The 12,829-nt window shown below is 33.5% G+C and overlaps 1 protein-coding gene and 1 non-coding gene across 4 annotated transcripts in view; one reads left to right on the top strand and one right to left on the bottom strand.

Moving 5' to 3' along the window:
* Positions 1 to 3,290: 3,290 nt before the first annotated feature.
* LOC116109088 (probable NOT transcription complex subunit VIP2) overlaps positions 3,291 to 12,829 on the bottom strand; it is an 84,155-nt gene continuing 74,616 nt past the window's right edge. Inside the window, exons 1-13 of one of the 3 annotated variants that reach the window (XM_031395335.1) lie at positions 8,338 to 8,507; positions 7,544 to 7,652; positions 7,290 to 7,468; positions 6,791 to 7,172; positions 6,207 to 6,407; positions 6,003 to 6,104; positions 5,400 to 5,488; positions 5,098 to 5,283; positions 4,174 to 4,599; positions 4,033 to 4,085; positions 3,873 to 3,914; positions 3,557 to 3,701; positions 3,291 to 3,448 (exon numbers count right to left, since the gene is read on the bottom strand). In XM_031395335.1, the coding sequence (XP_031251195.1) occupies positions 3,389 to 3,448; positions 3,557 to 3,701; positions 3,873 to 3,914; positions 4,033 to 4,085; positions 4,174 to 4,599; positions 5,098 to 5,283; positions 5,400 to 5,488; positions 6,003 to 6,104; positions 6,207 to 6,407; positions 6,791 to 7,172; positions 7,290 to 7,468; positions 7,544 to 7,652; positions 8,338 to 8,355 (1,992 nt within the window). In that variant the 5' untranslated portion in view covers positions 8,356 to 8,507 and the 3' untranslated portion in view covers positions 3,291 to 3,388. Of the gene's footprint in view, positions 3,449 to 3,556; positions 3,702 to 3,872; positions 3,915 to 4,032; positions 4,086 to 4,173; positions 4,600 to 5,097; positions 5,284 to 5,399; positions 5,489 to 6,002; positions 6,105 to 6,197; positions 6,408 to 6,790; positions 7,173 to 7,289; positions 7,469 to 7,543; positions 7,653 to 8,337; positions 8,508 to 12,829 lie in introns of those variants that run through there. The other 2 variants (XM_031395334.1, XM_031395336.1) reach the window with 2 other exon arrangements.
* Positions 7,544 to 7,624, top strand: LOC116109112. The gene has a single exon (XR_004124731.1). It is a non-coding gene; the product is annotated as a small nucleolar RNA snoR35 (small nucleolar RNA).

The raw sequence follows: 12,829 nt of genomic DNA, 5'->3' as shown, positions 1-12,829 counted from the left end.
GCTCAATATAGAAGAAAGGACCCACAAATGTACACAATATAATAACATAAAAATTATTGAAAAAAGTCCACACTAAATCCATTTTCTAAAGAGCTGCAAGCTATAACAGAAACGTAATTGAAATCAGTTTATATAAAAATTAAGTCTCATCGCAATGTGTATCCAAGATAAGCAAAAAAGCAAATAAAAATTTAAAAAAACCAAGAAAATAATCTCGTACTGCTTTACTTGAATATGAAAGAACACAAGAAACTAGAATCTAAAACTTAAAACATCTCATTTCAGCACTCACAAAAATAAAACAAGAAGTAAAACAATCTCTACTTCCGCTTACTTCAGTAAAGCTTTCATCAATAATTGCATAATCCAAATATAAATAAATCAATTAATCTGCCACAAATTTGGCCGCAGCTTCTCAGCAACCAAATAAAGCTTTCAATGCTTAAAACGAAAACCTAATAGTAACAAATCAAAGTCTCAACTCCAAAAAATAAATAAAAATAAAAAAATAAAAACACTAATTTACTTATCGCGATTAATGACGAACAATAGTTGATGCATGTTTTGAAAAAGAAAACGGTGACAGAACGGAGGATCGTAAAAATAAAAAAAAGTTAAGTGAACTCAGATCGAACTCGCGGGCGATCGAAATCAAGTAGGACTCAGCGATTGGAAAGAAAGAGAGAGTGAAGTACCTGGAGGCAGATCAGGAATCTATTGTGTTAGGCTACTGAGTCAAATAGCGGTTTTGTTAACGATTTTGTTATTGTTTTTTTTTTTCCGTGCCCAAATCGAAAGAAAGGGAGAAAATAAGGACGCAGCGAGTCACGAAGCAAATAATGGTTTTTTATGGCGATGATAAGTACGATAGATGAGTGGGTAATGTTTATGTGTGGCAATGTGTCATTGCGTGTCGTGATGCGGCGTTTCTGACCAATGGATGACAGACTTTTGGACCCAGAGGGATCGCTTTCTAGGATTTCAAGGAAGAAAACATAAAACGATGTTGTATTTTATAATCTTGATATAAAACCTACAAAAATGTATTTTCCTAAGTACTCCAATTATAAATGATGAAAAACAAAATGATTAAATTTAAGTGATCAAAGTGATCTGGCCATATCCGGATATGACCGAAAAATACTAGTTACGTGTTACAACACAGATCTATGGGCTTGTGTCGTAACGCAAGTTTCGGCGGTCGAAATCTGACACTGCGAGTGGTGAGTGTTTTATTATTTTCAAAAATTTTATATATTAGGGTATTTAATTAAATTTGTAAACTTAAGGGGTTTTTTCTAAAAATTTTTAAATTTATAAAGACTAAAATATCAAACTTTCAAAGGTATTTTAGTCTTTTTACTATTACCAAACGAAAATCATAACAACACATGACGGAAGGTACCTATTTTTTATTTAAAACCTTTGAGTATCAATTTATCGTTATAAAACACGTTAGGTATGTGTAAGTCGTGGGCTATATAATATAAAGTTAAAAGTTATAGACACAGGATGAATTACTAATCGAAAAAGAAAAGCAGGTCCATATGTCTCTCCATTGCATACTTTTTCTTTTATGGTGTGACTATTTAAGTATATATTTAATTGATAAAATTAATAACAATAAAATGATTATGTAACATGTAAATGGAAATGACACCTTTACCATAGATTATATTTATAGTGTAAAAAATTACTAATGTTTATTTGATAAAAGTTGGAGATCATAAAACATTGGTGCATATATTAATGGGTTTATCGCTAAAATCCCGTGTCATTGTAGTATAACAAAATCCCCTTACGATTAAGTCTTTGGTATTAAAATATACGACAGAGGAAGAATATGTAAATATATTAACTCACCATATATAATTCTAATGCTATACTAATAGTTCCTTGAGATAAAGAAATTTATATTATTTCTAAAATCTTGCGAGAGTTTTGTATTCGTTTAAATCTCAGGGATAGAAAAAAAACCTTAATATTAATTAAAAAACTGATTACATATATAAGTTTAATCAAAAGTTAGTGACGAAGTATATAATTTAAAGAACGTACAAGTAGTGAGATTAGAACTATAATTTTCTAACAGCCTGCCATCTCATGCTTTAACACCTTATTAACATTCAAACAATAATCAAAATAATATAAAATAACATAACCCCAATAATCTGATATTACCCCCAACTAGGAGTGTATACGAGCCGAGCCGAACACTATAGGACTCGACACTCGGCTCGAGAAAATTTAACGAACTTGAGCTCGAGCTTGGGTTCGACAAGCTCTGGAAACCAAGCTCAAAGCTCGGCTCAAGCTCGGCTCGTTTGATAGGCTTTAATCCAAAGCAACCCACCAATAATCTTTTAAAAAAAAAAAAAAAAACACAATCCAAAGCCAACCCACTAGATTCTTCAAAACCTTAACGATAATGTAAAAGCAACAGCCTTTTAAGAAGAAAAAGCAGCTTGGAGAAGAGAGAGTGAGACAAGATTTGTAATGCCATAGATTTGAGGTAAAAGAGCTAAAGGAAAGAAGAAGGAGAGAGAAAGAATAAGGAAAGGAGAAGGGAAAAAAAAAAAAAAAAAAAAAAGGAGAGTAAGTGCGGCTGTGATGAAAAATGTGTTAGCGTTTTTAGAGTAAACCATTTATATGTAAAATAATAAATTGCATAGACACCTTTATACTTAAAAAACTTACACTTTATATTTAAAAACCTTACACTCATACCCTTTCGAGCCATGAAGGCTCACGAGCCAAGCACTGGGTGGCTCAAGCTCAACTCGAAAAGGCACTTGAGCTGCTCGAATCGAGCCGAGCCAAACTCTAGCTTTTCTCGAGCCGAGCCTACACCCCTACCCCTAACCAAACGCCCCCCTAGTGTCTTTCTAGTATATGAAGAAGCCACTTTCATTGGTGCTACAGACCTCCCTTGACACAAGATAAAACATTCGCTGCGGACTTTCAATTGAATGATCTAGCCTATTAAAAAGGCATGCTGTGTAATTGCTCCAAATTGGCAGCTTGACCATGATGGGTCCATATAATCAAGCTCCTGTAATTGCTTTTTCCAAGTTTATTATTCATCCATCAAAGAGACCAGATTAAATATATTTCTGATAAATTATAGGGCTACAGTAACTGAATATATTTTCAAGTTCCTAGTATACATGCGTAACTTAGTAAATATTCTTTGGCAATTGCTTTGTCATCACCTCATATATACTGAAGAGATAAGCTACAAAGGGACCAGTTACTGCAACAAGATTGACGCAACAATTGCTAGCTCTCGCTAAATTAAAAGAACATTAATGCAGCAAACTGACTGTCGTTCTAATCAATGTGTTCCACAATAGAAAATTTACAATGTAAAATCAAAAGAAAAAAATTGTTAATGTTGCGGTAAAGCTGGTCTCTTATCCACCATTTCGTAATACACAACAAAATTATCCTGCGAGCAAATAATACTACAACAGTCAGTTCGGTAAAATTGGTCAATAACTGGCAAACACCAAATAGCAGGACACAAATGAATGAAGAAGCTATAGACCACTCAAACCTTGCGGACTATTTCAAATGTGCTTGGATCAAAACAGTGATAAGACCCTCGCTCATATGTGTTCGTCTTAACAAGTGGCTCCACATTAGGTACTCTGATGAACCAATACCGATGATCCTTGTGATACATCCAATTTCTATTATAACTGCCAATAGTAGTCAAAGTTATATTAGTAAACTACCGCATTTTTCAGTACAGATTGCAGAATGAAAAATATTGAAAATCCCAAACGAATTTTGGAAACCAGAAACGTCTATTTGACATTTAAGGGTAAATCAACATCAGAACAAAAAAATAAAAAAGAGAGAGAGCATACAGTTCATTTGCAGCATATAATTGGGCCTCATCTTTTGGCATGCTGCAAATTAGATAGAAACCATGGTTGGTAAGTAACACACCCAAAATAAATAAATAAATAAAATAAAATAATTGAAGCATGTGACAATAATGCAACAAAAATGAAACAAAAGATGCACCTGTAAAATATATAGAACAATGTTTCCACTGAAAACTTTGAAAAGTAACCTTGCTGTAGACAACAGAAAATAGCGGGATAAGCAAGAGAAAATATTTACGCACTACGAACCACCATAAATGAAAAATGAAGAGCAGCTCACATGTAGCACAGGTGGTTGTTTAGCATAATAACATTGTGGCACAGTGAACTCTGGGTCGCCCTTGGCTGGTTCATCAGACCATGGTGAACCAAACGTCTTATGAAGATTTTCTGCTGAATTCAAGTTCAATCCAAGTGTTGTCAGGTCAATTCCAAGTGCAAGCGAAGTCAGATCAGGATCACTCATCTTTATCACGCTTAACAAGCCAAGCAAGCCAAATGGATCAGGAGTTGAATGTGGTGACTGCATGGATTTTATATCCTGATTCCTAAATGACTGATTGACAGCAGACATCTGTTGTAGGCGAAATTGAGATTGGTTCTGATGTTGCTGATACTGCTGAATAAGCTGGTCATACGAGCCAATACCAGAAACTGGATTGGCAGAATTCAAAGGTCTTAGTCCAATGCCAGGTGGTCCACTGGTCTGAACAGAAGATGAAATGTATAGATCATCAGAATAAGAAAACAACAAAAGATGATACAAAGAAAAATGTCTACAAGGGCATTAGCTTATTATGGGGCAGTGAAACTAATCCCTTTGAATTAACTCGCTCAGTTCTTTCCATTACACCCAATGCCACATTTCAATTATTTCTACCACTTCCGCAATGTTATCAAACTCATCAGTCAACAGTTTCCAATGAAACAGCAAAAGTCACTCAAAATAGGAAGTTCTGGATAAACTTGGGAAATAGTAGTATTATTCTTAAAAGATAGATCCGTAATTCAGATTAACCCTTGTGAGTACTGTATTTAAGCTTTTAAGTTCTATTTGAGAAAGATGGAAGAAATTAAATAACAAAAAATCAACTTTCAGCCCCTGTTAACCACCTATAAATACACAGAACAAAGTACATGAGAAGTTAACAGCAAATGCCAAGACACAATAAAATAAACCAATTAGAGCAACAAAGTGCCAAACCTGTGAATGGTAGGTCGAATGTGAAGATGGGAACATATCAGAACCATGTAAATGGAGAAGATCCTGGTTGTTAACGGATGAAAAGGAGACACCACTACTACTAACAGATGGAGCATGTTGCTGTTGCTGCTGTGGACGATGAGAAGAGTAGGTTCCACCTAAATTAAACCCAGCAGATCTGCCCATCTGCAAATTGCATCATTCCAATACAAATGGAAATTCATATCAACAAAAATGTAGATACGAAAACAAAAAGGAATAAAAAAGAGGAGCTAGAGAAATCTTTGAACAGTAGAACTTACAGAGAAGTGCTGAGATTGCATCATTGACATGGTGTTTTCATGAAGTTGTTCTTTCTGATGCAAATCCATAGCATAGTCAGCATTACCGCCTGCACAAAACCTAACAAAATAGTCAACAACTCACAGTTCTAGGACACCTGATCAACATTTTTTTGTTTACGATAGCCAATCAGCTTCCATTACAAAATTGTCTTTTTCTAAACTTTATTTCTTTTCACATATTGAGCAAGAGAAAGAATTTTCCATCCCCAAATAATTAGTTAGTAAATGGCTAACAAGTCAAACTCGTGTAAAAGAACAACTCTCATGGGTGAACTGATGCACAATATTAGATCTCTTTTCCCTTTCAGGATCATTAACCATGTGACACAAAAATATTATGAAATAAAGTAAAGTCTTTGAAATATAAGCACAGCATCTCCAATTTATCAGTAGATGGAAACACATTACTCAGCATCAGTGAACCATTGAGCGTGAAGACCTGAAACTCTCCTCATGAGAGATTCCAAGTTCCCATATAAAAATGGTAGATAAACCTTATTCTGACACATCATAATGTAAAATGCACATATCATTAGCCAGGCCAAAAGAATATCTTTGCACCTTTAAACCCAGGTAAAGCAGGAAAATCTTCATTTTGGATGCTGAACTCTTGGTTTTGTTGAACAATGGGACTAACTCCAAGACCTTGTTTCCTTAGTGAACCTGAAATGTTCAGTTTAAATTATATCTCCAGTTGCAAGAAATAGAACAAAGAGAAGTATCCAAAAGCCAAACTCCACAATCTTTTATAATTACCCAATTGACCTTGAGGGCCTCCTGCAGAACTAGGACGACTTGTCAACTGCGGGAAATCATTATTTATATCAAATGGAGAATTGTCATTTGAGTTCACATCATTCAACATTCCCATAGAACTTAGATTGTTCACTTGAACGTGACTTTGGGAAAGTGGACCACCACCAGCAGGATAGGAATTTCCTAACATAGAAATGACCTGTGGAGATCCTGAATATAAAATATGTCAGGTCACACAATCAAACAAAGCTAGACTAAGCTGCATTGAATCCATTATCATCAATAAAAAATTTAGAAGAGAAACCTAACAAATAAATGAATAAAAATGTGTTCACACCCAAGTGCCGAGAATCTTCCATGAACATTCATGTGGCAATAAGTCCATAACAGAATGTGAATAATATCTGTGTGTGTGTAGTAATAGACAATACATAATTATAAGAGAATAGGTCAACTTTAAAGCTAATACATAATCAGGCGGATCAGTGACAACAAATCTTCATTGAAGATGAAGAAAAGCCTGTAATAATAACAAAAATCTTTTTTCCCTAGTCGCAAAAAAAAAAATATACTGCCATTTCAGGGTAAGATACCTTGTGGAAGCACACCACTCATCAACCTATTTTGTCCTTGCACACTCAGATTTCCAGATCCACTATTTGCAGATAGATTTAAACGAGATGCAAGACCAGGTACAGATAATCCACCACCAGAGCTTATGCTCCTTCCGATGTTACCCCCACCAACCATGTTTCCCATTGAACTTGTAATCCGAGGACCTGTATTTCCCAAAATTGGGGATACTCCCAATCCTGGAACAGCATTCCGGTTACCAATTGCCGCAGAGGTTGGGAGAATCCCAGGAATAGAACCACCAACTCCATTTGTGTTACTACTAAATCCAGGGTTCCCAACAACACTCATACCCCCTCTGTTTGTGACTCCTGAATGTCCATGAGAGCTTCCATGAGATAACTGCAAATCAATTGAAAAGTAAGGACATTATACAGAACTACAACGCATGCAGACATAACACATGTATAGAAAGAGAACAAACAGAGAAAATTCCATGCATGGCCATATCACAAGTACCTGGGATAGAGCAACAGGAAGATTATTTGATGCAAATCTTCCACTAGAAAGGCTTCCACTAGGTTGTTGAACCCCACCAGATGGAACGTTATTCATTGTTGAGTTTCTTGAAGTAAGTGTGCCCGGCATATTGGGAACATTAAAGCTCCCATGAATGTTATGAAGCCCCTGAATAGTTCCTGCAAAAGGAAAAGATACCATTATATAAAAATTAAAGAACACAAATGAGTGCAGCTGCAGCAAAAATCACCCACCAGTGTGATGGAAAACAGGGGAAGCCGCACCAGACTGTGCAGAGAAAGATGTGGCAAATGATCGCCCAGTACCGTCTGGAATATTAGAAGCCGATCCATTGAGAGAAGACTGCAGCTAAAAGTGTGTCAAAATTTTGCCAAAAGAACAGAAAAAACATGGCCAATCCATAAAAAAATGCATATCACCAGAAAATCAAATAATACAAGTTAACCTAAAACAAATAGCATAACAAAGGATTGCCCAACATTCATAACAATAATGATGCATCCAACACAAGCAAGCAACAATAATTTTCATAATCATAGCAGTGGCTATTTCATAACTCATCCTTAAATACAATTAGGCAAGTAACGCTACTACCAGCAAGCAACAGGGTCATAAGTACTAAATTTGTTACATCCAAAGGTGGCAACTCAATTCAAAACCATATTTCTCAAAGAATAACCTAAACCAAAATAGTGCAAACCCCAAATATTACATTAAAGATGAAATCACTCGTTTTTTGCTTATGCCCACTAAGCACATAAACAAGAAATATCACCAATTAATAAGCAAAAATCCACAAAAGAAAATAAAAATACTAAAACATTTGTACACTTATCACTTCTTATAGACTGGAGAAGAGCATCAATAATTATTGAATCAATAAATTTGTCTCAAAGCAAATTCCAAATTCTATAAATGTAACCACTTCACAACGAACAAAATGCACATATCCCATTAAGCAAAAAAAGGTTCCACAACTCTATGGATAATTTCTTTGGCCTAGAGTTTGCAAGTTCAGTGACAGTACATTAAGTAACCCCGACATTGCACAAGTGTCAAAAGCTCATGCAAAAAATCATTCCTCGCTGGGAAGAAGCCCTTCTGTTTCTTGATTTCAAGAGATAGATTGCTGATTTGAAAAGCTTTTCTCAGTGAATATTCAACTTATTGCCTGAAAAGGACAACACTATTGTAAGAAACTAAAAGTGTAACCAAAACTGAGACAGGAATATGCGGACTAGAATGAACGGAGCCCAAATGTCACAAGCAACACGCACAGAGCCAAACATCAAGAATGAATCCCAACACGTAGTCGGAGGTCATTAACTCATTTACCTAATATCAACTTTGTATACCACCAATTTTGGAATAACAGAATCTTGACAGTATTAAAGGCCTTATGTCTGGGTTTCTATCACTCTTTGCAAAATTAATATAATGTTTGACGAATAGATAGAATGGTCTTACACAAACACGAGTTAAGGAGTCCTATTAGGCTTCAATGATTTATTCCTACACATAACGTTTCGTTAAGAAAAAACAGGGACAAATTTCAATATAGAATATGGTTGGTCAAAAACCCTAACATGCTCAATATAGAAGAAAGGACCCACAAATGTACACAAATATAATAACATAAAAATTATTGAAAAAAGTCCACACTAAATCCATTTTCTAAAGAGCTGCAAGCTATAAACAGAAACGTAATGATGAAATCAGTTATATAAAAATTAAGTCTCCATCGCAAATGTAGTATCCAAGATAAGCAAAAAAGCAAATAAAAATTTTAAAAACCAAGAAAATAATCTCTTACTGCTTTACTTAGAATATGAAAGAACCAAAAGAAACTAAAATCTAAAACTTAAACATCTCATTTTCATCACTCACAAAAATAAAAACAAGAAGTAAAAACAATCTCTACTTCCGCTTACTTCAGTAAAGCTTTCATCAATAATTGCATAATCCAAATATAAATAAATCAATTAATCTGCCACAAATTTGGCCGCAGCTTCTCAGCAACCAAATAAAGCTTTCAATGCTTAAAACGAAAACCTAATAGTAACAAATCAAAGTCTCAACTCCAAAAAATAAAAATAAAAAATAAAAAAATAAAAACACTAATTTACTTATCGCGATTAATGACGAACAATAGTTGATGCATGTTTTGAAAAAGAAAACGGTGACAGAACGGGAGGATCGTAAAAAATAAAAAAAAGTTAAGTGAACTCAGATCGAACTCCGCGGGCGAGTCGAAAATCAAGTAGGACTCAGCGATTGGGAAAGAAAGAGAGAGTGAGAGTACCTGCGAGGCAGATCAGGAATCTATTGTGTTAGGCTACTGAGTCAAATAGCGAGTTTTGTTAACGATTTTGTTATTGTTTTGTTTTTTCCGTGCCCTAAATCGAAAGAAAAGGGAGAAAATAAGGACGCAGCGAGTCACGAAGCAAATAATGGTTTTTTATGGCGATGATAAGTACGATAGATGAGTGGGTAATGTTTATGTGTGGCAATGTGTCATTTGCGTGTCGTGATGCGGCGTTTTCTGACCAATGGATGACAAGACTTTTTGGGACCCAGAGGGATCGCTTTCTAGGATTTCAAGGAAGAAAACAATAAAACGATCGTTGTATTTTATAATCTTGATATAAAACCTACAAAAATGTATTTTCCTAAGTACTCCAATTATAAATGATGAAAACAAAAATTAGTTAAATTTAAGTGATCATAAGTGATCTGGCCATATCCGGATATGACCGAAAAATACTAGATTGACGTGTTACAACACAGATCTGATGGGCTTGTGTCGTAACGCAAGTTTTCGGCGGTCGAAATCTGACACTGCGAGTGGTAGGAGTGTTTTTATTATTTTACAAAAAATTTTATATATTAGGGTATTTAATTAAATTTGTAAACTTAAGGGGTTTTTCTAAAAATTTTTAAATTTATAAAAGACTAAAATATCAAACTTTCAAAGGTATTTTAGTCTTTTTACTATTACCAAACGAAAATCACTAACAACACATGACGGAAGGTACCTATTTATTATTTTAAAACCTTTTGAGTATCAATTTATCGTTATAACAAACGTTAGGTATGTGTAAGTCGTTGGGCTATATAATATAAAAGTTAAAAGTTATAGACACAGGATGAATTACTAATCGAAAAAGAAAAAGCAGGTCCATATGTCGTCTCCATTGCATACTTATTTCTTTTATATGGTGTGACTATTTAAGTATAATATTTAATTGATAAAATTAATAACAATAAAATGATTAATGTAACATGTAAATGGAAATGACACCTTTACCCATAGATTATATTTATAAAGTGTAAAAAATTACTAATGTTTATTTGATAAAAGTTGGAGATCATAAAACATTGGTGTCATATATTAATGGGTTTATCGCTAAAATCCCGTGTCATTGTAGTAATAACAAAAATCCCCTTACGATTAAGTCTTTGGTATTAAAATATACGACAGAGGAAGAATATTGTAAATATTTATTAACTCACCATATTATAAATTCTAATGCTATACTAATAGTTCCCTTGAGATAAAGAAATTTATATTATTTCTAAAATCTTGCGAGAGTTTTGTTATTCGTTTAAATCTCAGGGGATAGAAAAAAACCTTAATATTAATTAAAAAACTGATTACATATATAAAGTTTAATCAAAAGTTAGTGACCGAAGTATATAATTTAAAAGAACGTACAAGTAGTGAGATTAGAACTTATAATTTTCATAACAGCCTGCCATCTCATGCTTTAACACCTTATTAAAATTTCAAAAAAATTAATGTATAACAACTCTTTATATTCCTCAAATAACAGTATATCAAATTAAAACTCTAATTTCTTATTTTATGTAGTCGTAATTTTTTTACTGCAAGGAATATCCGAGTCAGCTATACATACCTTAATTAATCGCTTAAGACCTTGAAAATATTAGCCAAGTAAGAGCTCCAATGACTATTTTATTAGCATTTAAAAAGGGACTCGAACTCGAAACCTCTTGAATAATACATCCAAAAGTCTTTCTTAAATATTCGACCACCAGACATAGTTTATGTGAGCATCATTGTTCCCTCGTCTCTTTGACTTTATTTTCATCTCTCAAACTCTCCAGGTATTATCTACTAATATTTTATCATATTAAATAATATTTTTGAAGTTTTGGCTTTGAGAGAGATTTCATAAGCGCATGAGCGTTAATTAGTTTACAGGGTATTTTTTTATAAACTTGGTTTGTTTGATAGATTAGGAAATTTATTATGAGTTCAACGTATAAAAAATATACTTATACTCCAATGTCAATGCTTAGTTAGATCAATGTTGATTTTCAACCATAGTGACTTAGATTAAAAAAAAACCATAAACTATATAATTTTAGATTGGAGATATATGCTCAAAAAAAAAAAAAAAAAAAAAAAAATTTCCACAACTTTAGACTTACTTTAAACACGTAATAACATACAAATTTAATGTTCATGTGTGTATATTTGTTTTGATTGTTGATTTTGCTATATGATCGCAAATTTATACTGATATTTGATTGTTTTCAAATACTATATAAGACATGTTTTCAAATATTATATCAAACATATTTTAAAAAATTAAAAATATTAAGAATATAACTTAAATATTTTAATTTTATTCTTTTTAAAAAAAATATTTTTAAATTAAGGATCAAACGTAGCCTACATTATTATAACACAAATTCGAATAGGAATTCATAAAAAAAAGATATAGAAAGTCACATTCGTTACATGACTACCACCATTGTTTAAGAATCTACATTACAACAATAAAGATAGAAAGAGAGAGGATTAGGTGTGGGTGGCATTATCATGATGGTCTTCGTGAGCCTGGTGATGATACTTTTGATTCTCAACCTCCATTGCCGTTATGATTTTGGATGTTGTCCATAAATTGATTCATTATTGTTGGGCCTACATTCTCCACCATCTGCAGGTTCATTATCCCTCCTTGCGATGTGTTATTGGGCCCATTGCCAATTTTTGTTTGCCCTATTTAACGCAAAACAAAAAAACAAAAGAGTAATGTAGCCTTACTCACTTTTGTAAATATAAAACATAATATAGGTACCATAAACATAGTACATATATCATATGTCATTTTAACAAAGGTAAGTAAGGGGAGTGAGTAGGGAGAGTGAGTAAGGCTAGTAGAGTTTTATCTCATATTGAAAGAGTTAACGACTTTTTCCCAACCCAAAGTATGGTCTCGTGACAATTTTCCACTCAAAAAGTTTCAAAATACAATTTTACTACCCAAAGTTTCAAAGCTTCGATCTTGTTGTTCTAAGTCGATTCCAATGGCAAAAATTTTCTCTATCACCACTATTTGAATCACTGATCTTTTCTCTACAAAACCCCTCTCATTCGGGCATCTAATTTCTCGTCGATTACAGGTCACTCTAAAGTTAGGGTTTCTTGTTCATAGCTAATTTTTGGTTGATTCCGACGATGAATATTCAATTGGTCATCATCATTCGAT

This window comes from Pistacia vera, unplaced genomic scaffold (assembly GCF_008641045.1).
Source record: "Pistacia vera cultivar Batoury unplaced genomic scaffold, PisVer_v2 Contig571, whole genome shotgun sequence".
In the NCBI taxonomy this organism is placed as follows: domain Eukaryota; kingdom Viridiplantae; phylum Streptophyta; class Magnoliopsida; order Sapindales; family Anacardiaceae; genus Pistacia; species Pistacia vera.
Note: the sequence above shows the minus strand (reverse complement) of the source record. Positions and strands in the feature narration are given on the sequence as shown.